The sequence below is a fragment of the Lissotriton helveticus genome, chromosome 7 (assembly GCF_964261635.1).
Source record: "Lissotriton helveticus chromosome 7, aLisHel1.1, whole genome shotgun sequence".
NCBI classification, from domain to species: Eukaryota; Metazoa; Chordata; class Amphibia; order Caudata; family Salamandridae; genus Lissotriton; species Lissotriton helveticus.
In genome coordinates this window covers 71,835,138-71,861,471 of record NC_136068.1, presented here as the reverse complement: position 1 = coordinate 71,861,471, position 26,334 = coordinate 71,835,138, and the positions used below count along the sequence as shown (strand labels likewise).

Sequence of the window (26,334 nt, the reverse complement as noted above, 5' to 3'; positions counted from 1 at the left end):
AGACTCAATGAAATGCCAAGCTGCTCTCATGTTGTTTACACCCTAGTTGGCTCTTCTGTTTATGTAAATATATATAAACATATACACATATATATATATATATATATATATATATATATATATATGTGTATATACGTATATATATATATATATATTTATATATATGAGCAAATGAAATTCTTGTAGATGAAAGAATTCACTCGAGCCAAGTAACTGGATGCAGCGTGTTGGTTTATTTAAAACATGCAGCAAGTCAAATACCTGATGCGTTTCGGTGCCCGAAGGACCTGTGACCAAGGTGCTTCGAGCACCGAAACGCGTCGGGTATTTGACTTGCTGCATGTTTTAAATAAACCAACACGCTGCATCCAGTTACTGGGCTATTCCCAATCCTGACTTAGGCTGCAGAAGAACAGGCACCGACTCCGTGGGTCAAATCAAAGGTTTTTATTCACCAATACATACGATCAGACGCGTTTCGGCGGACAAGTCCGCCTTGTTCACTTCATATATATATATATATTTATATTTATATTACCTACTGGCGGTTGCCAGTAGGTAGTTATATTTAGGACCAAGTTTCGATAGGAAGAGCATTTTTCGTTTTGCTTATACATTTTCCAAACTTTGTTCATATCAGCTCCTATGTTGAAAGTTTGAGGGTGATTTGTCAAGGGGGGGGCCGAGAAAAAAGGTGGGGTCCCAAAACGTGTTTTCTCCATGTTAATTTCCATAGGAAACTTCAGACAAGGCTACAAGTCGAACAGGTGAACGGAATTACTCCAAACTTGGCAGAGAGAAGTGTCTTGGTCTAGAAAGCACGCTTTTTGGTGTAAATCCGTTCAGTAGTTTTGGAGAAATATCAAATTTACAGATGTTGATATTTGGGAATTCTGCCATCTGATTGGCTGAGGAGTTACGAGCAGCTTATTGGCTGCAAGCGGGGTGAGCGGTTGCAACTAGGAAGTGTTGGCAGCCATTTTGTGATTCCGTTGAAACGAGTAAGGGGAAAAAAGGGCGAGAAGAGTAGGAAACAGGAGCATAGGAGCACTGTAACCTCGGTGGTGGAGTGTGAAGCTAAGTAGTCACTCCTACCGGTCTGAAAGTGTGGTGTTGCTCAGAGTGAGATGCTGCTACACTCGGGTATGAAACCGAGAGCCTAAACCGTGAGCTCATTGCTGTAAAGTGATGTGCTCTGGTCTTGGTAGCATACGTGTGCAAGTAGTGTTAGTAGGATTTTATACCATACAGCGAAGCGAACTACTGACCCCTACTGTGCGTTTATACTATACCGGAAGTGGGAAGTGGAGTACTCACGCCTACCGGTGTGAAGACTCGAGGACAAACCAAGCTGATTGCTGTAAAGTGATAGGCTCTGGGCGCTGTAGCATACTGGCCGCTGTAGTATAACTGTGTAAGTAGTGTTAGTATGCGTTTACTGTATAGGGAGTGGGAAGCAAACTACTCACCCCTGCTGGTGTGAAGACTCTGGGATTAAACCGTGAGCCTAAACTGTGAGCTCATTGCTGTAAAGTGATGTGCTCTGGGTGCTGTAGCATACCTGTGGAAGTAGTGTTAGTTTGTGTTTATAGAATACAGGGAGTGGGAAGCAAACTACTCACCCCTACCGGGCTCAAGACTCGTGGATGAAACCATGAGCTCATTGCTGTAAAGTCATGTGCTCTGTGTAGTATTCCAATGTAACTCATAGTAGAATGTTAGTATGTAATGCTACTAGAATGTAAGTATGTAATGTTAGTTGTAGGGCTGTCATGAGGGGAATCTTGGAGAGTTTGTAAACGGTGCTGGAGAAGACGGTTGCCTTGCTGTCTGCTCCTGTTGGTGGGTAATGTTTCAGGGCCAATCCTATTATTATATTGCGGGGTCTCTGCAGCACTGGGGACCTTAATCTCACATGTAACTTAGGCGCCGGAGGGCACAGAGACGTTTCGCAGCCTAGGGGATTGCCACATCCCCAGGTATTGTTTACTAATTGTTCGGGGGGGCTTCGAGGCCAACTCAAGTCCGGGGATCGACCATCCTCCGGGGCTTTACTTAAATATGCAGAGTGGGCCTCCCCAGTCCCTTTAGCCTCTGTGGCCCTAGGCATTGCCTTATTGGTTCTGTAATCACACGGGCAGTACTCATGGTGTTGTAAAGTGATACACTCATAGAACCCTTGCAGTTGTAGAATTACCCAGGCTTCATTTATGTAATAGTCTGTTGGTTTATATTTTGTAGGTGCACCACAAAATTACAAATGTTTTCCCTAATAACCTCCTATCAACCGCCGATTTTCACAATAAACTACAGACAAGTGTTGTCAGAAAAAGAAGACCCATACACTCACTTATTTATTGGTAAAAAAAATAACCTTTATTAAAACAAAACAAATAAATGGAAACACAACTTTATTCGAACAAATAACAGTATAACATGAAATAAGTGGGTGGGACTCCTCCGGAAGCAGCGTACAAAACCTGCAAGACAAAAAAGAAACATAAGTATGTGTGCCATGTCCAAGAGAAAAAGAAAGGTAGTCAGAATGAGAATGGGACAGAGAATAAGTGGGTGGAAGGGAGAAGGGGAGGGAGAGTCAAAAGAACAGTGGGAGGAGGAGACAGAGCGTCGACCTACTGCACCCAGCCCTCACTGTTCTCCTCCCGTCATCCGTGTGCCTGGGATACTGGGGTCAGCGAGAAAGAGTGCGGTCCAGCAAGTCCTTAAAATGAAACAGATATGAATGAGGCCAGAGATTACATTATTATCTACAGCAACATTGCCTGCCTGCACCTGTGCACCCAGGCTGCTGTGTCTCAGCCCCTTCCCCCGCACTGTGCTCGATTGCAGCTCCTGCGCACCGAGGCTTCACTCCTCATCTGCCACCACCAGTGTGTTAGAGTGGCACAGCAGGTCTCCGGTCGGGGACGGTTTCTTGATACTACGATGGAAGGCGTCAGAATGCCCAGGGCTGCGTCACGGGGTGAGCACTCGCTCCGCCCATTTTGGCGCAACCAACTCAGTGTCTGAAAAGGGAGAAATAATATAATGCTGGAAACGTCTTGAGGTAAATGAAGGTTTATTTCAAGCTTAAAAGAGAACACCAGTGGAGTGCATCCTTCTTTTCCTGACGTACGATCTACCAACTGTTAGTGGTAATCGTGGTTCAAAGAGGAGTTCGAGTGCACGAGAATACACAAGGTTAAATAATAATATGTTATGCCAACGTTCACAGACAAAGGAACAAAGCGCATGCTAGAAGCATAATGTGCATGTGAAAATGCAGTGGTGCAAGCCTGTGTTCATGTACACTCAGTAATCAGCTCACTACAGTGCCCCAAAAGCCAATGCCACGTGTGTTTGTAGGGCAGCGCTGCCCGCTGGCTCAGGCCTACAGTATGGTCCAGCAGGTCCTTAAAATGAGACAGAGATGTGACTGAATGAGGTCAGAGATCACATCATTACGCATGGCAACATCGTTTGTTCGCACCGGCGCACCCAGGCTGATGCACCCCACCACTCCCAGTGCACCACGCTCAATTGCAGCCCCTGTGCACCCAGGCCCCACTGCTCACCTGCTGGCATTGTTGTGTGTCCAAACACGACAGCCAGCAGGGTTCACAATTCAGATCCAGTTTTCATTGCCAGGATTGTGTACACCTCATGGATCCCTTTTTTATTGCGCATTGTGATATGCGAGGTGGATGCAGCCATATCACCTGAGGCAGTGTGGAAGAACTGGGACATGTGGCGTCGTCGTTATCCTATTTATACATACGCAAAGTGGGCTGGGCTTGTGTACGCCAGGCCAGCATAGGGGTGTGAATAATTATTCTGGGGACCTGGGCATTGTTCAGTTCCCACTTGGCCAGGAAGTGTACTTATGTGTGTGTCCCTGTTGCAGTTTTGATGTCGCAGAATGCGCAATTTACATTAATGTAGTATGCACCGGGAGGTCGGCAACTATCGCTAATGAGATGCTGTCCGAAAACATTGAATGGCCAACATCACATGTCGTTGTCAAGCTTGTGGATATGCGCAGACATGCATGTCAATGGTGTGTGGTATTATTGAAAGTGTTGCTATCGCGAAGCGCAAACATGTGAATGTGCTCAAATGGAGGGAGGATCAGCAGTGAGGCTATGTCATACACAGTGATAACGCTCATTACAGTCAAGCAATGCATGTCAAACGTGAATCTGAAAGTCTCACATATGACACACTACTATACTTGTAAAGCCTGACAACAGCGCATACTGCAACACAAATCTACACATTACTCTTTACTGTTTGTCACATGTGATCTAAGATGTGCACTCTGCCTGTGGCTGATGATACCCCTTCGAGCCACCAATAACCAGACCGAAAGGCAGCACAATAATGCACACACATGTGAAGACAATAATCAAAAATATGAAAAGAATTACTCCCAACTTTGTAACTGAATTTCTCTGTAGGCAGTAAGACATTCAAAACAACACATAACCCATCACAAATGTATATATACAAGTTAAACATATATTCCATTAAATACAATCATATAAAACCCGGAAAAACCCTCCAAAACCCTAAAAACTACAAATAGAAAAACACTTCAGGAAAATGACAAAAAACAAGGAGATATAATATAAAAAGTTGGTTTAAAAATTGCCAACTATTTTCCCATGTAGGAATTTAAACATATACATAATGAAAATATAGAAGTTTGAAGTCAATAAAAACATCTGTAAAAGTAAGCCCAAAAATCCTACCCTCAAAACGGACATATACCACCTAAATACTAGCACACTCTTCAGAGTACCTAAAGATAGACACAAATATAACATACTTCCTACAAAAAACTACTTACCCACTACAATATATTTAGGTCTACTGCACGAACCTCAAACAGGCCTAACTAACAAGCTACTACCCATTCCCACATATAATGACTATAAAAATGTATTTGAATTAAACTTACTCTTGCCAGAGAACAGAAACACAGAATTGCTAACCTGCAGGCACCGGAGTCCCAAAAAAATGAAAACAAACTACAAAATAAAGGAAGAGGTAAAGAATGGCAGAATAAAGGAATGGAAGAAAAGGCATTCTTACTGTACAAGTGAATGAATACAATAGATATATGCACATTACGAATATGTTCTAAAAGATTTTTACAACATTTGATAAAAATTGCAAATATATTTAAAAACTGTTTTAAAAATGACTTACAATAATTTGTTTTCAGTATCTCAATATATAAAAAAGTATAGAAAGACAAATATAAAATTACAAATATAACAACAAAGTGTTAACATTTTTTAGCAGCAATATGCATGCAACTAGGCATAGCCAGTCAACAAAAATGTATAGGCAACTAAATATATATTTTATGACTTCAAGCTTTCAAATGTTTTGTAAATTTAACTTTCTATTTTTAATAAATACAAAATAAAGAGTTTTAAGTCTAATCTAAACTGGGCACATTTTTCATTAAATAATTCCACTCTAAACTTAGCTACATTAAAGTAACTGTTGGACTTGGCGGAGGAGGGGTATATTTATTATTACCATTGAAACGTGTTGGACTTTGGTGGGGGTTGATTTACCATTCCTACTCCGAGCATGGAAATAGTTGTTAAAATGTTGCACTTTGGGAGGTTTTGATTTATTATTGCCACTCCAAACTTAAGCATGATGGGAAAGTGTTGTAATTAAGTGGCGTTGGATTTACTATTGCCAATCCAAACCTAAACACATTGGGGAAAGTATTAGACATTAGGGGCAAGGATTTAGTACATTCCAAATGTTACCCTTTGGGGGGAGGGAGTGGAGGTAGATGTGCCATTCCCACTCCAAACCTCCAACCATAACCCACTTTGTGGAAAGTGTTTTACTTTGGGCAGTTTGATCATCTATTCCCACTCCAAACTTGAACCACATTGGAGGAAGTTTTGGGTTTGTGGAGAGGAGGGTGGTGATATAAGATTCACTATTCACAGTCCAAACATGGAAGCATTGTTTAATTAATAATTAAGTTGCACTTTGTAATGGTTTAATTTACTATTGCTGCTCCAAACTTCATCAGAGAAAGTGTTGGACTTTAGTTAGGCTATTACCATTCCAAACCTAACCACGCTGATGAAAGTGTTGGAATTTGGGTCTAGATTTAGTATTCCAATTTCAATCTTAAATACATTGGGTAAATTGTTGGTCTTTAGATAGGTTACATTAACTATGTCTTTTGTAAACCTAACCAAATTGGGGAAAGTGTCAGATTTTGGGAGCTTAGATTTACTATTCCCACTTTGAGCTTAACCATATTGGGGAAAGTTTTTGACTTTGATGAGGGGCTAGATCTACCTTCCCAACTCTAGACTTAGGGACTGATTATGATGGTGGTGGGACCGCCACCGTCAGGCTGACGGTGGTGGTCCCACTGCCATCCAGTCCATCTGACCTGACCACAGCATTATGATGCAGGCGGTTGGATCACGACTGGCGGGGGAAAGACCGCCGCATCCGACAGGATCAAGCACTGCTCAGGCACTGCCGTAGAGATTAGGAGGTCCCTTTCCAACAGCCCTATCATGGTCTTTTACTCGAGATGAAAAAGCAGGTGGAAAGTGACTTGGAGGCCCCTAGCAGGGCCCCCTTGCCCCCTGGACCTCCACAATGGGCCCTGGGGGACACCCATGGTGCCCCCTACATATCCCAGCACCATGTGGCAGGCACCATGTGGCATGCACCACATGGTAAGATGTGTATATTTAGAAATGCGGCGTGTGCTGCAGCCGGCAGCACACGCCGGAATTCAAAGTATACACAATGCGACTGCCATGAAGGCGGTCACATTGTAATGCGGGCAGTGGAAACACCGACTACTATTAGGGCGTTCCTGCTCTCACTGTCTGAATAACAACATAATAAGATGCTTATTCACACTGGGGAATGTGTCAGGCTTTTCAGAGAGAAGCTAAATTTACTCTTCACACTCCATTTTTAACCAGACTAGGAAAGTATTAGGCTTTGGCATATTCACTATTTCCACTCCAGACTTAACTACATTTGAGAAAGTATTGGTCTTTGTGGAGGCGGGAGAGCTAGATTTAGTATTCCCACTTCAAATGTGGAAACATTGGGTACAATTAGCATTTTGGTTTACCATTGCTGTTCCAAACATAACCACATTGGGGAACGTGTGGGATTTGGTGCTCAGGGAGAGTTTGATTTACTAATCCAACTCCAAACGTACCCATCCCTGGAAAGCGTTGGGCTATGCAGGGATTACATTTACTCTGCCTACTCTGAATTTAAATAAATTGGGGCAATTGCTGGACAGTGTAGGGGTGATAACATCTACTGTTCTCCCCTCAGACTTAAGAACATGGGGGTGTTGGACTTTGGAGGGGCCAGATTTACAATTTCCACTCAAGACTTAACCACATTGGGGAAGTGGTGGATGTTTGCAGCGTTAAATTAACTAATTTTGTTCCAAACCTAACCACATTGGAGAAATGTAAGACTTTGTGTGTTCCAGATTAACTATTCCCACTCCAACTTCACACATTGGGGAAAGTGTTGAACTTTGATTAGGTTAGATTTACTATTCCCACTTCAAACACAAACCAAATTGGGAAAAGTGTTGGACTTTGGCGGGTTACATTCACTGTTCCTTCTCAAAACGTAACCACACTGTGCAAGGTGCCGCACTTTGGGAGGATTTGATTTACTATTGCTGTTCCAGACTTTACCATACGTGTGAAAGACTATGGAGTGGTGAAATTTACTACTTTACTTACTCCAAACTTAACATAGGGAAAGTGATGGACCTTGGGATTAGCTATTTCCATTCCCAGCTTAATCATATTGGGGAAAGTGTTGGAATTTCGTAGTGTTAGATTAACTGTTCCCACTCGGAATTTAATCACAATGGGAAATATGAGAAATTGTGCTGTTGGTTGACTGGGGTGTGAGTCCTTGTCAAGCAACAGCCACAATCCTTGGCAGGGTTAATTTAGAGGCAATGTGTAAAGTTTTTGTGAAGCACGTAAACAGTAATATAGAAACACAATAAAAGGAAAATCCCACATTTAGAAAAATAGAGTACATTTTAATAAAGAATTTGACACCTAAACAACAAAAATACAATCAGCAAAACCAGAGTTATGAATTGTTAAACTTTTCAGTAAAAACAGGGGCCTAACAGATGAAAGCATCAACCGTTGACATCTAGTCATACAAGACTCAGTCAAAGTAAAAAAATATGGCCCACCGCAATGGAGCGCAGGTTTAATACAAGAAGTGGCTTGGGTCAGGTCATTGCTTGCCTTCCAACTCAGAAGAAGTTGCAAGAAAAATGTTCTGAAAAGGTAAAGTGCAGCGGGACAAGGATACAGGCAGTGTCCGAGGAAGGAGGGTCCTTGTGGGGAAGACGCAATACAAAGTAGGGGTGTGGATTTCTATTTTCCGAAATCTCTAGTGGGACAAGGCAGGAGGCTGTAGCCAAAGATAGTGCCAGGAGGTTGACTACCCTTTGGCGAAACCTAAACAGGATTTGCTGCTGCGTAGAAGAACAAGGCAGGAGCAGCTGCAAAATCAGGCCGGAACGGTGATGCACCTTGGGCCGATCCACAAGCAGGTTAGTCCCAGTCTCAGAACAGTTTTTAACCAAACATTTTCTAGGTCCAAGGTTTGGATTGTTGCTATCTGGTTACCTTTAGTACCACAACCAAGGGTCCAAGACTGGTAGGACACCACCTGGGGGTTCAGGACTCACTCAGGGTGGGTCCAGGTGCAGACTCAAGATGTTGGGAGCCTTTTATGTCTCTGTGGCTCTGAAATAGGAGGCCAGCAACCTAGCCCTTGAAGTCACTCAGGTAGGCCTGGGTTCAGTTGAAGATGCAAGGCTCAAACACCAGGGCTACATTCTGAGTGTTCAAAGCTGGTGTCAGGCAGCAAAGCAGTGCTTCCAGATGCAGCAAAGCATTCTGGTGGAGAACACAGTGGGCCACATCAGCATCCAGACCGCTGCGAGTCCTACCACATGTCCAGAAAGTGAACTTAATGGTGGATCTGAGGGACCTATTTTTATATCAGTGCCTCTTTTTTGAAGTTGGGAGAAGTTTCTAAAGGTTTCTCTTTGACGTCCTTTCATTTCCTGATGCCCCCCTGCCCTGTCTCCAAGCTGGCTGCAAGGATCAGTTCAGTGTTGACAAGCTCTTTGTGTGAAGTAAGAGCCCAGCCTACTGTGTGGCAGATGGCCCATTAAGGCACACCTAGTCCCTCCATTATGTGACTGTCCGGGAGGAATTTGCAAAAGTCTGTCAATTACTTCCAGTCATGTGACTGTAGGAAAATGCCAACTTTCTAAAAGTGGCATTTTCAAAATTGTAATTTTAAATCTCACTTTACCCTTAAAGAGGATTTTTTATTACAATGTCATATTTATCACAAATGAAATGCTTATCTGTCCTCAATCAAAAGTTGGGAACCCAATGTTATCCTATGGGATTGATGAGCCTCACAGTTTTTCAGTACTAGGAAATGTAAAACTTAAAAGTACATGTCCAACCTCCTTTTTAATTATGAAGCACCCTGACCTATGAGTTATATCTGCCCTACTTTATGGTGACTTACATGCAATACAAGGGGAGCTTAGGGCTTGGCAAGGGATTATATTGCCAAGACAACAAAAGAGAGTCGGTCACAGGGTGGTTGGAGTTCCCTCTTGATGCAGCATTGAGCAAGGGGTCGGGTGCCAAACTGATGACAAATACGCCTTGGCAGCGGTAAGCACAGATTAAAGCTTCTAGAACTTCACTAGATCCAGGGCAGTGACGCAGCTGCCTGAGACTTCTGGGCAGGCAAGACTACAACTCCCACAATGCACCCGACCACCAGGATTTGCTTGATCTCATGCAGGGCCCGATTGCCAGTGATTCTTTGGATCCGGTGAGTGTTTCTACCTACAGTTTGTAGAGAAATAGTGCCACTAGTCCAGGTGAGACTATGGGGTCCATTAGGATGGCAGGCAGATTGACCCCGCCAGGCCGGCGGTAGCCACCGCTGGCCTGGAGGGGGCGATCCACCCGCCATCCTTGCAGGAATGACCCCCGCCATATTATTATGGCTGGGGGGTCCGCGGCGGACAGAAAGACCGTCCGCCGCATTTCCGCCCCGGTCGCCTTGCGACCGGGGCGGAAAAGGCTGCAATATGGTGGCGGTGTCTGTTTGACACTGCGAGCCATAATACAATGTGTGCTGGGGAATGCCTTTCCGTGGCGAATGCCTTTCTGTGACGGCATTACCGCCACGGAAAGGCATGCGAAGTCTACCTGCGGGGGCCCGTTGCGGGCCCCCAGGGACTCCGGGGGGGTGGGGGGTGCACCTGCATTTCAAAGAACAACTTGGCAGGCACCGCGCGGTGCCTGTCATGTTGTGCTTTGAAAAGCACAACATGTATTTTTTGCATTGCGGCGGGCGGTGCTTTCACTGTGGCGGGTACATCCTAATTTCCCCCACGGGACCCCCGCCCTTATGGCGGGCAGTCCCTTTCTACGATGGGATGTCCGCCCGTCATCCTAATGAGCCCCTATGTGTGCTTCTGGCTTCCATAGAGGTCCCTCACATCAGGAGAGATGAGTTTTAGTCCAAGACGAGGGTCCTTCACTCTGTTCCAAGTCTGTTGCCAGAGGAACAATACATCCCTCTTTTACTTTGGTGCTGTGGGTAAAGTCTTGTTATCAGCGACACCGGTCTCCTCTTGGTCTTTCCTTGATGCAAGTTGTACAGATCTGAGGTTTTGGTGTCAAGAGGGTCCCTTAAATCCTAGATTTAGGGGAGCAGGGGTGTGAGAGCTAGTAGCCAATGGGCAGCTAGGCCCTGCAGTGGATGTGCCCCTGGGGTGACCACAACTGGGGATGTAGATCACTTTTTCCACCCAGACCCTACTATTTCTGCCCGCCTAAAGATGGCAGAATTTGATTTTAGGTGTCCACCTTAGAGGTGTGGCCAGCCTTCCTGGGGGTGTATGCCTACTGCATGTCTAATTTCCAGCCTTGCCTGGGAGAAAATGTGCCGGAGTCAGGGGAGGGCTGTTTTCTCCAAAGGGAGTCAGCCCTGATGCATATCAGAGGTGGTGGATCCTTTGAAGCTCACAGCATTGTAGTGCCACTTAAATAGCCTGCTAGGGAGGAGGGAGTTGTGACCTCCTTCCTGGCCAATCCTTTGTTTCTGACGCCTGGAGTGATCACTCTGCCTGACAGGAGGCCAGACTCCTGTCTTGGCAGCAGCAGGCATGGGAAAGTTCTGTCTGGCCAGCCAGTAAAGAGGACAGTAAAGCTGAGGGAGGCAAACAGGTGGGCAACCTCTAAGGTACCACCTGGGTGCATGCCACGTCACCAACAGCACAATAATTATGCCAGGAGTGAGAAGGCATGCTTTTGATACCAAATATGACATATTTTACTGGCACCATAATGGAGCTGCCAATCTTGAGAGTGCCTAGTTGGCAGCCATGTTATCCTATGAACTGCTAACACCTATATTAGTTTCCAATGGGGAACGCCACTATAGGGACATATAGCTGGAACATATGTGTCACACCTTTAATATAATACACCCTGTCCCATGGGATGAGGAGATCTTTCTCATGGGTGCCTGACATGTATTAAATGTTAGGGGCTCAGTTGATTTCGAGCAGTTTTCACTGATCCTACAGTCTTCAATTGCAGGCTTGCTGACAGTAGTTTGCATGGGTCACCCAGGGTGACACAAAAACGTGCTACAGCCCTGGGGACCTCTTTACCACCAATACCCCGGTTATCCCTGGTAACATATACTAGGGATTTATAAGGGGTAAAGTCTATGCCAAATTTGGATTACCAAGTCAAACATGACAGTTTTAGGAGAGAGCACAGGCACTGGGGTCAGGGCAGCAGACTCCAGTGCGCTATCAGAGTAATAACCATCAGCATTTGGACCAAAAAGTGGGGGTAGACCGTACGAAATAGGGCAATTTCCTACAATGACAAAAACAAATTTCAGGATTAAAATGGAGGCAAGTAAGCAAAAATTCCACCCTAAGACCACTCGAAGGCTGAAATGTCTAAGAGGGAAAATGTTGGACTTTGGGATGAGACTATATTTACATTAACAATCCACATTGAATCACACTTGTAAAGGGGAGAGGATGTAGCCTTACGGCTACAGCAGTTGACCTCGAAGCTGGGGAACAGGGTTCGAGTCTCAGCGAGGACACTCAACAACATGTGATTCTTAATCTACCCTTGCCTACCAAAAATGACTGTGTCTGTAAAGAAACTGGTGCTCATGTAAAGCGCTCTGATACCCAATGTCCCGGGTCTATTTTGCGCTATATAAAACTCTTAAAAATAAAAAATGTGTTGGGCACTGTTGGGATAGATTTATTATTCCAACTTGGAAAATTGGTAAAAATGTTGCAACGTGGGCTATTTTGGCTTTCTATTCCTACTCTAAACTTAGCCCTATTAGGGAACATGTTGTACTTTAGCCGCTAGAGATACTATCCCACTTCAAGCATAACAACATAGGGGAATAAGCAGGACATTGGAGGAGTTAAATGTACTATGCCCACTCCAAAGTTAACCAACAATATTGTGCAAAGCGTTGGAACTATAGAGGAGTCAATGACCTAGTCCAGTTCAAACTTAACAACATTGGGGAAAGTGTTGGACTTTAAGGATTCAAGATTTACTATTCCCACACCAAACATCACACATTAGGCAAAGTCATGGTCTTTGGTTAGGTTAGTTTACTATACCAACCAACCACCAAACTTAACCACATTGGGTAAAGTGTTGGACTCTGTTGGGGGCAAACTAGATCTACCATTCACACTTGAAAGTTGCCCACACTGGGGAAAACTGGTTGGAAGGTGCTAGGGTTAGATTTATCTCTCATACTCCAAACTTACTTAAATTTGGGAGAGTGCTGCACTTTTGGAGGTTTTGATTTGTTATTGTAGCTCCAACGTTAAAGACTTTTGAGGGGTTAAATGTACTATTCCTACTCCAAATTTAATCATGTGGGGGACAGTGTTGGACTTTGGGAGGTTAGAGTTACCATTCCCTCGTTGAACTTAACCACTCTGTGGAAAGTGTTAGACTTTGGGGGAGGGGCTCAGTTTACTATTCGCACTCCACACTTAAACACACTGGGGAAAGTGTTGGACTTTGCTTGGATAAGATTTATGATTCAACTTAAAACGTAACCACAGTGAGGAAGTATTGGTCTTTTGGAGGGCGTGAATAACTGTTTGGACTGCAAACTTGACCACATTGGGGAAAGTGGTGCACTTTGGGGGTTCTAAATTTGGTATTCCCACTCCAAACTTACACATTGGAGAAAGTTTTGGACTTTGGATAGATTAGGTTTTCCATTCCCTCTCCAAAAATAACCACATATGGGAAAGTGTTGGACTTTGGTGGAATCAGATTTACTATTCCATTTCCAAACTTACCCACACTGTGGAATTTTGGGATATTGGGGCGTTGATCGTAAAGAAAAGGGGATAAGACTTATGAGGTGTTAAATTTGCTATGCCTATTCCAAACTAAACTGCATTGGGGAATGTGTTGGACTTTGGAGGACAGGGGTGGAGTAGATTTACAATTTACCCTCCAATGTGGAAACATTAGTTCAAATCTTGCACTTTGGGAGATTTTAATTTGCTATTGCTGTTCGAAATTTTGGCTGGGAAGGGGTTAATTGACTATTTTCACTACACACTTGACTACATTATAGAAGGTGTTGGACTTGGTACCTACTCCAAATGTAACCACATTGGGAAACATTTTGCACTTTGGGAGGCAGCTGCGGTCGGTCCGTACAGGTAGAGTGGCTACACTCCTACCTTTTTTCCGACAAGAAGGGTGTCTGTCAGGCTGAGCAAAGGTCAGTCTAGCACAAACTCTTCTTGTTCAGGTCAGGCAGCTAGGAGCTACACATGCGGTAAATGTGCAGATGCCTGGCTGCCTGAGCTGAACTTTACTAGGGTGAGGATTTCACAGCCCTGTGGGCCTGTCCTCCTCCGCCAGGCAAAAGTGCCTATGGGCCCTCCTACCTTGTGAGGAGGGGGAACACAACTGATTGCCTCATAACTGGTGCTTCAGTTTTAAGCCCTGAAGTGCCCAGGGCCAAGTGTCAATCAGTCAACCTTGTCAAAAAGTGTGGTGTGGGGCAGCTGTCTCACTGACCCCATCCCACACTGTGATGAGTGAGGGACTGCTACCTTCTCTCATTGGCTGTTCAAAGGTCTGCCAGTGAGAAGAGGAAGCAGTCGGAACCCTCCTGAGACCTCTGAGACCTCCCTCTGCAGGAGCTGCAGCACGTTTTATGTTTTTGAATATTTGAATGTTTGGTGCATGTATGCATGAATTTATTGTGTGTGAGTGTTGTGAACGGGTGTGTGTGCACATTTGTGAATGTATGGATGTGAGATAGTCAGCAGTTTTGTCTGCGTGTGTGGCCCAATCCCCCGTTCTCTTCTAAAATGACCACCCTCCGCTGCTGGGAGGTTTTGATTTGCTATTGCAGCTCCAGACTTGAGGGTGGATTGAATTTACTATTTTTGCTCCCAACTTAACTTTGTTGAGGAAAGTGTTGGACTTTGGGGCTGCAGATTTACTTTTCCTAATCCAACCGTTACCAGTTTGAGGAAAGCATTAAACTTTGCAGTGAGAAGGCTAGATTTGCTGTTCCCACTACACTTGTAACCACATTGGGGAAAGTGATAGATTTTGATAGAGGTTATTTTACTATTCACCCTCCAGACTTTAGTACATTGGGGAAAATGTTGGACTTTTGGGGGTGCGAGCTTACCTTTACTATTCCACTCCAGAACACATTGGGTAAAGTCGTGAAGTTTAGAGGAAATTAAAATGTACTATTTGCATTTAAAATTGACCCAATGTCCTACAATTAGGAACATCTGAGTGCTATACACTTACAAAAAACATTGCATAAAGATACATTAAAACAAACAAATAACCAATAAATATAAAAAATATTGACATTTAAAAAAAATGTACATTCCTGAACAAAAGCACAATAGCAACAATTTGGGCATCGTAAGATTTATTAACTAAAAAAGTAAAGTATGTTTCAAAAACTGACTAAAATAAATTCCCATAAAAATATTTTTTTAAACTTTTTTTCCAAAACATTAAATTATTATTTACAAATCTATAACAATAATCCTGGACAACTAAAAAAACTAAAAACATGGAAATTGAACATATTTTTAAAAAGTATAAACTGTTAATAAAACAACAATTATTATAAAACATTCATATTAATTATACCAAAATATATTACATTTGAAATAAAAAAAATATTTCTGAATTAAAATTAACGTTAAGACAAATACGAAAACCTTGAAATAACACATAATTAAAATAAATAGAATTTGAACCATTTGGCTACTTAACAAAAATAAAAAATGCACACATAAACAACATTATATACAACAATATGTACAAAGTTGATATTAAAACAATGAGATTACAAATTAAAGAAAAATAACAACCTTACCTGCAATAAGATATGACATGATATATATGCCATAAAGACTGACAGCACTTTTCACCCACGATAAAGGAATAACATCTTTAAATAAATAACTATTTCTATGCCCTCAGTTTAATGGGACGAGAAATGTCTTTTATTCTACATTCCTCAAAAATGCATTTTGAAAGTAAAAGGTTCTCTGTTTTATTACCTTCTATGAAAAAAAATTCTTCTAAATAGTTTAAGTATTGAGTTGTATTTTTGTATGTTTGTACATGCATTGTTTGTGCTGATAAATATTAAAAATGCCTTTTTTTAAACTCATATCCATCTTTCCTTCATAAATATTCTTGATTGTCCCACCAAAATGATAAAGGTAGCAAATGTGAGTCCACACTGCTCACAATAACCTTTTGCATTAATAATAATAATAAATATTGCTCTCTGCCCATAGGATATGCTAGTATTCTCTCTGTTATAACAACCATAGAGAACTTAGCTGCAAAGCCTGTGCTTCACGTAAAAAGGATTGGGGCTACAAAATATCCTCGTGCAATGTACAAAATCTATTTTGAAAGCTGAAAATAACTGTTGTAGTCATATATGAATTGCAGAGAGGAGAGGTCCTGAGAGACATAACCCCTTTGTATTGAAGCGGTATGTATAATTGATGAATTACCGATCCCCGAGTTGAGGTGGTAGCTGATTTGCCAGCGATTCACAAAGGAGGGGCTGTCCTCGGGTGATAGCTCCCTTTGGAAATCATGTCCTGCTATCTCATGGGAAGCAGATCCTGTCCAGAGGACCAATACATGATCGCCCAGATGGTTTTCCTTCAACAAGAATGAATTCAAACACATAGATGTAGGAGGGGTTCTGTCTCTTGCAGACTACCATGGCTTTGTTTGAATGCATGCGGGTAGGGTCACCAAGTGCTTCATGAATATTTATGAGGCTGGGGGTTTTGCAACTTTCTGCAAATATGTGTTTTGTCATCTGAGTGATTAGTACTTAGGTCACATCACAAAATTTAGGGCACTGCGCAAAACTAGCCTGCCCATTATACACCGGGCCCTAAGTTCTCTTTTATGTGGATTTGTAAACCTAAAGTTGGAAGGCTGGGAAGAATGGTAAACAATGCTGTCTTGTGGATACTAACATGAAAGAAAGTTGGGCAAAATTATCAATTGTGCTATTTATTTAGATCCAGTGTTGTTTAGGACTTTCCAATGATTAGCTGCATGACAGGACATTGTTAGCAAAATATTGTCTGGCAGGAATATTGGGGCATATTAGCAAGAACCTCGTTAAAATTATCGCCGTTTTAGTGGCAGGAAACTGCCGCTAAAATGGCGATAATGGCCTTGCTAATAGGCATTATAGAATTCCAATAGAAGCCCAGGTTAGATGTGCAGAACAGCTAACCTGGGCTTCTACTGGAATTCTGTAATGTATATTAGAAAGCCCATTATCGCTGTTTTAGCTGCAGTTTCCTGCCGCTGAAAAACGGCGATCATTTTAAAAAGGTTCTTGCTATTATGCCTCATTGTGTTCTAAAAACCGTTTGAAAAATCTCACTCTACTGGGTTTAGATTTTATATTCTTATCTCGAGAGGGATGATGTTTTGTAAACAATGTGTATGATACAATATTTCTGTCTGATTATATTTTGGTTTGAATATGTTGGTATCTTACCCCAATGATTTGAATTTAGATGGCAGCTAGGATTAATTACAAAGATGTTCTTTTTTTATAGTGGAACCTTTAGAAAGTGAGTTCCATTATGTAGTAACTGCACAAGAACACAGTGGAGGATGCAGCCAGATGGTTGTTGAGTTGGATTTTCTAGATTCTCATCTTGGGTTTTCTATGGTAGTTAGGATTTTCTTTACTGTTGAGATCTTGATTGATGGGGCAGATACTAAACACAAATTGCCTTGAAGATGAGTCAGACCAATTCAAAATTAATGTGTACTCCTATCTAAAGATAGTTTGGAGCTTTCTGCACTGCAGTAATCAGATCAGGTTCATTCTTCACAGTGGTGAGTCTGGCAGTAGAATAAAGCACTGCCTGAAGGGACATCAAGCATATTGGTGGAAACTCATTCAGTCTTCCTTAACCCTCCTCTAAACAAGAAATCACTAACATTTGTACCACAGAAAGGTCACTGGGGTTTAAGAATTTGTTTAGTTTTGTTACAACTTGAAAAGCTGATATCATGATGTTTAGTGTAGGATCATTATGGGTTTTCATGGAAAGTTGTTATGGAGGTTTGGTATACAGGTTCTGAATTAGGATTGATGGAGAAGATTTTCATGTAAATTTGGGTGTCTTCGGCATATGGTATTGCATTTGGCGCAATCTCTGAAATGGGCAGAAAAAGCTCCTTTTTTAATAAGTTCCTGGGGCCTTTTAGAGGGGTGAGATGTTGAATTAGGGGCATGAATTTAAAAGAAGTTCTCCAAACATGGTGCAGTGCTGCACAATACATATGCATGAAGTGATGTGGTGAGTGTGAGAAGAGGTGCAATTGGGAGTGGTGATTGCTCCACTAAGAGGCTCTGGGACTTCACCTTCAGGTTGAACTTTGTGGGAGCTAGGATCAAATCCCGTGGGAAAACAAAAGTGAAAAGGACAAGTTTTGCATCTTCTCACAGGTGGTGGACCCTCTGGTGGCACGTCCTCAAATGAAATCAGGTCAGTGAGATTGTGCACCACTGAGGACAGGGGATGAGTGAAGAAATTGATGAACATAAGGTGGCTTGAACCAACTGATGGTCATTTAGATGAGTAAATTCTGTGTTACATAAATAAGTGGATGAGCAGCACAGCTGTGCAGAGAACAACTCCTGCTCTCATGTTGACAGCTCCTGCTAGCAGTTTCTAGTAGTTGGTGGGACACCTCCATCACCATACCTCACAGCACCAAAGCAGATGCCTGAGGCAGGGGTTCCTTCTGGGCTCCCTCTGGACAGACTCCTTAGCAGGGTTACCACAATCTCTTAGCACACATGCCTGGATGGATGAATAGATAGATGCACGGGCGACGGACAGATGGATAAATGGGCAGCAAATTAGATGAGTGAACTGATGATTAAGTAAATATTCAGATTCATTAGCGGATGGAATACCAAATTATTGTTATTATGTTTTCAGCGTGCTCAAATTCCCCCTTGAAGCTTCATGTAATGTTTCTTTTTCAGGGTTTTCTTTTTTCTGCTGCACAGCTCCAGCAAGGCAGTGAACATAAAGCCACAGACTAAAATTGGAAAGATCTCATACCTAATCAACCAGAAGTGCCCTGAGAGTCCATCATGCAACCAGACGTGGCACCTGAATGTGGCACATGGCTACCAGATAAAACTCCACTTCACTTACTTTGATATCGGTAGAAATGAGGATGTGTGCCAAGAATATGTAAAGGTGATTTTATAAAGACCATCTCTCCATTTTCTTCTTATGATTCTTTTCAATTCTCTCGATCTAGCCCTTACTTCAAGGGATAATCAATTTCCTGTCAATGTGCCCTCTTATCAGAACATTCTGCCTATCCCCTGTACTAGAGTTCTACTCTGCCAAATGATTCCCCTCATAATTCCATCAAGGTGATCTACTTCCAGAACTGTCTCTTCTTCCAGTAACTTTATATCCATATCTGTCTCATTTCCAGAACTGTTGCCCTATCTCAAGTTTAAGTTGAATCCGTATATGAATACTCTACTTATCCCCTCCTTCGATACTTCTGTTTCCTGCCACTGCCTTCAGAATACCTGAGATCAGGCATAGCAAGGTCACTGCCATGTGTACCAAAGACTCATCCAGGTGTATCTATTGCTGTGACTGTCTAGTTACAACTGGCATCAAGAAGATCCATCTCCTAATGCCTTCCTCATTATGATCTCCTCCAATGAACCAATCATATTAGCCCTTTTAACTCTCACTTAGGGCCAGATGTAGGTAAATAGTATTTACCGATTCGAAAATACCGAATTTTACCGATTCGGTATTTTCGAATCGGTAAATGCTATGTAGCAAATTAATCTGTAAAAATTACTGAATTGTTAAAATTAGGTATTTACCGAATCGGTAATTACCGATTCGGTAATTGCCATTCATTCCTATGGGCCTGGAGGCCCATAGGAATGAATGGCAATTACCGAATCGGTAAATACCGATTCGGTAAAATGGGGAAAACATTGAAGGGTGGTAGGGTGTCACTTTGACACCCTGTTGCATCCCTCAATTGTTTATGGGTGCACATGTTGCAGACGTACATGCCCTATTGGCATGTATGTCTGCAACATGGCACTGAAGCAATTTGCATAAAATTGCTTTTTGTTTTTTTTCCGTTATTTACCACCAACTTGTAGTTGGTGGTAAGTAACGAATCCTAACATGGGATAAGCACTCATTTAAGTGCTCCCTACATTAGGAATTCGGTAATTTACCGAATCAGTATTCAAGAAGTCGGTAATTTACCGATTCCTTAAATGACCAATTCTGTAAATTACAGAATCCTTAATTTTGGCCCCTACATCAGAAAAGCCTATTACCGGTCGGTAACGGCCGAAATTCGTTAATTTCGTCCGTTACAGACCGGTAAAAGCCTTCCTACATCTGGCCCTTAGAACCTTCTCCATTCCCTTCCATAAAGAAGATGCCAATCACCTCTACATGTCTTGCAGTGGAGAGATGATATTATCAGACCAGTGTTGGTATAACAAGAATCATTTTTTAATCAGAAATTAATCCTACAGAACTACAGACATCTATGAGTAGCGACATTGAGGAGGCGTGGATCAGTGTCTCCATCAAACAGAGGTTTCTATAGCAAGACCATCACCATCTTTCTCTCTCCCTACAGGTGATGGATGGATGGAACCCGTCTATCATCCTCTGCGGCAAGCAAAATGTGCCCTCTGGGCAGGAAACCCAGGCTCCCATGGTCTACTTCTCTTCTTCCAATACAATGACAGTGATTTTCCAATCAAGCAATCAACAGCGAGAACACATGGGAGGTTTCTCTGCTTACTACACAGCAGTCGGTACAAATCCAATTTTGAGATTCGTATATTAAGTATTGTATGGAGCTTCTTTGATGTGGCATTCTGAGATTGACACCTCACCATATAATCAATAGTGTTGCTTTCTGACTCCTATGTTATTCTTCATTTTCTTCAACAATTTTATGTTCCATTATTTCCATAATTGCATTAGCTTTAACATAAAATATTTAACTTCTATAATTGCATCAGCTTTAACATAAAATATTTAACTTCTATAATTGCATCAGCTTTAACATATTTAACTTCTATCTATTCTAATAGATTACATATCTGATGGATTCTGATAAATTCCTCTCCCGTGCCATGTAAGGATCCCTTTGAGCCCAGTGAATGAATACGTCTGGTACTAGAGATTTTGTAATATGGTGGACACGCTTGACTTCAAGTGGTTGTCTCAGCCTTTCATCAGTCTGATGTCCATAAAATGAATACCATTTTGCTGGTTAATAATTAACACTTGCGATCAATGATTAAGGACTGGGCAAAATCGAACTTGCACTAGGAGTATTATTGTCGACGAAGATTTCTAATAAAGAACTAGAGCGCTAACCTAGCTCAAAATGTGCCAGCACTGGAGCAATGCTGCAGAACAAACCTATTTCAGAATCCTTCCCTTTCCTATGCAGTAGACTGAATTTGTAGAAGCAAGAACATTATTTGTTCATATCTAAGTTGTCATAAACTTCCCAGCTTTCTGCAGTCAGTAAAATGTTTTACTTGTAGAATCAAGTAGAGTTTTCACTAAGTTTTAAAGCAATTGTTACATTGGTTACACACCTTTTTTTCTTATTTTTCAAGCAGCACGTTTCAAACAGTATGACCAAAACTAGTAAGATTGAACTCTGTGGGCCCGATTCACAGAACTAACTTAAGACAAATTCCTAAACTTACTACTTTTGGTATTCACAGAAGTTAGGATTTTGTCTTAAGTTTGTCTTAAGACAAACTTAAGACAAACTTAAGACAGACTTAAGACAAACTTAAGACAGACTTAAGACAGACTTAAGACAAACTTAAGACAGACTTTAGACAGGTTTAAGTTAGGATTTTTTTTAAGTTTGTCTTAAATCTGTCTTAAGTCCGTCTTAAGTCTGTCTTTAGTTTGTCTTAAGTCTGTCTTAAGTCTGTCTTAAGTCAGTCTTAAGTTTGTCTTAAGTTAATCATAAAACAAACTTAAGACAAAATCCTAACTTCTGTGAATACCAAAAGTAGTAAGATTAGGATTTTGTCTTAAGTTAGTTATGTAAATCGGCCCCACTGCATTTTTCTCTACTATAGGGTGCTCCATTTTAAATGCTGTGAATTCCACAGCGACTACCCCAGCAGCACAGCAAACATTGACACTTTATGCTTGTTCTGTGATATAGAATGTTAGCGCTATAGATTTTTATTAGAACTGTGTGCGTGGCAAGCATGCCTACCTCTGATGTCACGTCCATGATGCATCAATAACACCGGCTATCTTCTTTGATGCTATACTATGACGTCATGCTACCCTAAGCTGTCAGCTTCCTATCCCCTGATGCCTTCCTCTTAACTCCTGAGGTCTATTGTTTTCCACCCTTGTAGATATAGATGAGTGCGCCTTTAGGAATGGCCGGTGTAGTCAATTCTGCCACAATTACCCTGGAGGCTTCTCGTGCTCATGTGACGTTGGATATTTTCTGAAGGAAGACAACAGGACCTGCGAGGAACAAGGTATGGGCTTCACTATTGAAAAAATCATCATTTCTTTTAAAGTCGACTTTGCTGAATTTACCTAACAAAATTCAGCATTGATGCTGTTTTGGTTACCATAGCCAACTGTAGAATTATAGAACATTGAAATAACAACACTCATGTTCTTTTTGAGACTGCTGCTAGTAGCTCACAGCTTGCTGCTGAGAATCTTGTCTGTCTTACTCAGATTTTACAAAGCCTCAGCAGAGGAATCAAGAGTGCCAGTCTTGTTCTGCAAGCTGTGTTAAAGGCCCATACTTTATTATTCTAATGAAAATGGTATATTTAGAATAGATGTGTATATTGGCCGGGTTTACACCTTATCCTAAACCAGCAGATTTGTAGGTTGAGGATGTAATAAAATTATTAAACCAAATAGTAGTTATCTATAGGCAACTCAGACAATATGTGCTTCAGACGACAGTGGCCAGCTCCACTAGGACCTGTACAACAATCTCGGATTGCCATAGAGTCCATACACTTTAAACGCTATTATGGGTAAAATACCTGTAAAATGCAAAACAATTAAATTATGGACTTTTCACAAGAGAAACCAGCTAAAAGTGTCTATACCCACAAACACCCCAAGACAAACATAGAATTTTGACTAAGTGTCTTCCCCTTGGGATAGGGCCACATTTAGAAGAGTGCAACACCTGAGGAAGTATATTTGTGAGTATCTATACTGCTACACTCAGCACACTAATTAGTGATACTATCAGCTGTATTAAAACATGTACAAAATCAGCACATCAGCTCTTTATTTAGTGATGAAATTAGTGGGACATTTTGAAACAGTTTCCTCAATAATTGAAAGTAACATTTGCAGAGAGGCCACAGCTCTGGTAATAAGGATTGCAAAGGTTGCTGTTCAGGATCATGAATGTGAACTAACAAAGGTAGTATCAGAAACATATACCTTGACACACTGGGATCATGAGCCCTAAAAACGTCAACTCAAAACAAACAAAAAGTGGGATTGAGGGCTCTGTCAAGGAAGAAGCCGAGCCAGGGAATAAGAAGCTGGAGAGAGCGAGACAGAAAGAGGACTAGATCTCCGTCAATCCATGAGACCAGCCGGGGTGGTAAGAAATGAGGGACTGTGATACAATCAAAAAGTTGCATCGGTATCAGTAAGTACACTGATAGCTGTTCTTCCCATTCTTTTTAGGGCCCTGACAGTCAAAGGGAAAAAAACTGATCAAATCAAGTATTATAGAAAGGACAAAAATGTCAAGCAGAAAAGTGAATCAGGATGTGAAGCTGTAACTAGTGTAAAGAATGAATGGAAAGGTCCAGACACACTTTAAAAAGAAGTAGTAGTTCCAATAGCACACTTAGGGCTAGATGTAGGTGGGCAAATATCGGTCGGTAACAGCAAAAAATCGGTAAATTTCCTGTTAGCGACTGGTATTTAGCCCTTGGCGATGTAGGAGGCTGGATTTAAGGATTCGGTAATTTACAGATTCCTTAATTTAAGGAATCAGTAAATTAATCGAATCCTTAAATCCTATGTAGGGAGCATTCAAGTGAGTGCATTTTTGGGTTAAGTATTCGGTATTTACCACCAACTTGTAGTTGGTGGTAAATACCGAATACCTATTAAAAAACAATTTTGTGCTTTTTTAAAAGTGCCATGTGGCAGACATACATGTATGTGCGCCAATTGTGCACACATGCATGATTCAAGGGTGCAACAAGGTGTCAATGTGACACCCTGACACCCTTGAATATGCTTCCCCTATTACTGATTCGGTACTTACCGAATCGGTGATAGTGAATGGCTTCCGATTCATTCCTATGGGCCTCCAGGCCCATAGGAATGAATGGGAAGGTATTCCTTATTACCGATTCGGTAAAAACTAATATTGCCGAATCGGTAAAAGTTACCGATTTTTTACCTACATTCTATTTACCGATTCTTAAATACCGAATCGGTAAAATTCGGTATTTAGGAATCGGTAAATAGAAATAACATACATCTAGCCCTAAATTGCCAAAAAACAAATACCATGTTGCACTTCTTAAATAAATGCAATACGTTTTGTCCACTGTACACCCTCCATTGTTCCTGAACTGGTGGTCAGACAAGTTGGTAGGCAATATATTTATTGGTTGGTTGATAGCTTTATTTCGATATGCAGATATCATAAAAGCATTACAAAATATATAAAAACAGCACATCGTGAAAGACTGTACATTTAAAAAACAGAGCAGATAAAAGGTAGCAATAAAATCAGCAATAAATTATTTACAGGTATGTTACATAGATAAAAGCAGTCTTTTTGAACGGATCAACCAAGCCCATTTTAAAAATTTGGATACAGCACAAACAACCCGAGAGGATGTATCAGATAGTAAAATCCGTAGAGCCACCAAATGCTGGCGAGTACCCAATTGTCTACACAGTGGTTTCAGCCAATAGGATCTTGGACGGGCGTAATCTGGGCATTCAAAAAGGAAATGGATCACAGTTTCGGGCCTATTGGTACATAGGGCGCAGTAGCGTGATGCCTGCGCAGGCCTGTTCCATCTAGAGAGGAGGTCAGCTAGAGGCAGTGTACCTAGTCTAAATTTAATGAAAAGACCCCGGTCCATAGGTGCCGTAATTATGTCCAGATAAGGCTCAAGGGCAACAACGTCTTTTATTTGCAAAAAAGCTGCGGTGGAATTGCAGTGACGCCGATTGCTGATGAGCTTAGCAGAGACCCATTCCCAGTATAGTTTTTTTAGGGTCGCCTTCGGGGGGCACAGTGTGTGGACCAACACGACCCCAAGCCTAGGTCGCCTAAAAGATTTTTAATGTCCCTAAGCCATTTGATCTTGTTCCAGCCGTCCAAGCCCATCACCTCTGACAGCCCGCCTGCATATGATTTTAGTTCCGGAACCCTCCACAGACGAGCCCAAAGGAGGAGAGGCCGTAAGCGGGCCTGGTCCTTGATTGCTTTACAACCCGTATCCAAAAGCACAGGAACAGTCGGGGTGCTCATCGGGATGGCCAGGAGGTCCTTTAGAAATTTATTCTCTGCCTTGGTCAAGGCCTCCACGTTACCTAAGCCCCAAAGCTCGGCCCCATAAAGTGATGCGGTTACAGCTCGGGCTTTGTAGATGTCTATTATTGGAGCTACACATTGTTTAGATGAATTATTGTACTCCTTCAGCAGTGCTCCCCCCACCCTTTTGTGACTGATGGTCATTTTGTTTATATGGGGAGTCCAGCTCATGACATCACTCATTCGAATTCCCAAGTAATCAAATTCTGACACTCTTTCAAGAGGGATAGAGTTCAGGATAGGAGGGCGGCCAAGCTTACGGGGTGGGTGCATAATTAAGTATTTGGTCTTATCCACGTTGATGACAAGTCCTCTCATTTTACAAAAGTCCTGGAAGCGGTTCAAAAGCTTCTGGAGGCCCTGGGGGGTTTTGGAAATGAGGAGGGTGTCGTCGGCAAACAACAGGGTTGGAATCCTAACTCCCGCCAGAGAGGGAGCGTCTGCTGGTTCGCCAAGCAGGTGCTCTACCACCCCGTTCACATACAGGGAAAATAAGGTGGGAGCTAGTACACATCCCTGCCGGACGCCCCTAACGACCGGGATCCTATCGGTCTTTTCCCCATTAAGTCCCCATCGCACCTGAGCATAGTTGTCATTATGCAGTTTGATGAGGAGCATTAAGATGTAAGGGGGCATCCCAAGATCATACAACACCCTCCAGAGTTCCTCCCTAGGAACCAGGTCAAAGGCAGTCTTCAGGTCTATAAAGGCCAAGTAAAGACTGCTTTTGCCCAGCTCCACCACCTTCCAATAAAGTAACAGGAGTCTAAAGACTTGCTCGATAGTTCCTGTACCTGAACGGAAACCAGCTTGCATATCGGACAATATGTGGTTGTCATCCACCCACTGGAGAATCCTCCCTAGAATAGCTTTACCCGCCAACTTCTGGGTTGAATCGATGAGGCTGATTGGCCTATAGTTCCCCGGTGAATCCCGACAACCCTTTTTAAAGATTGGGACTACC

General features: G+C 42.2%; 1 protein-coding gene across 1 annotated transcript in view; it reads left to right on the top strand.

Annotated features, from left to right (window-relative positions):
• Positions 1–26,334, top strand: part of LOC144766615 (complement C1r subcomponent-like) — a 50,525-nt gene that overhangs the window by 10,785 nt on the left and 13,406 nt on the right. The window contains exons 2-4 of the mRNA XM_078650400.1: positions 18,736–18,955; positions 20,397–20,577; positions 22,168–22,296. Of these exons, the coding sequence (XP_078506526.1) occupies positions 18,736–18,955; positions 20,397–20,577; positions 22,168–22,296 (530 nt within the window). The remainder of the gene's footprint in view (positions 1–18,735; positions 18,956–20,396; positions 20,578–22,167; positions 22,297–26,334) is intronic.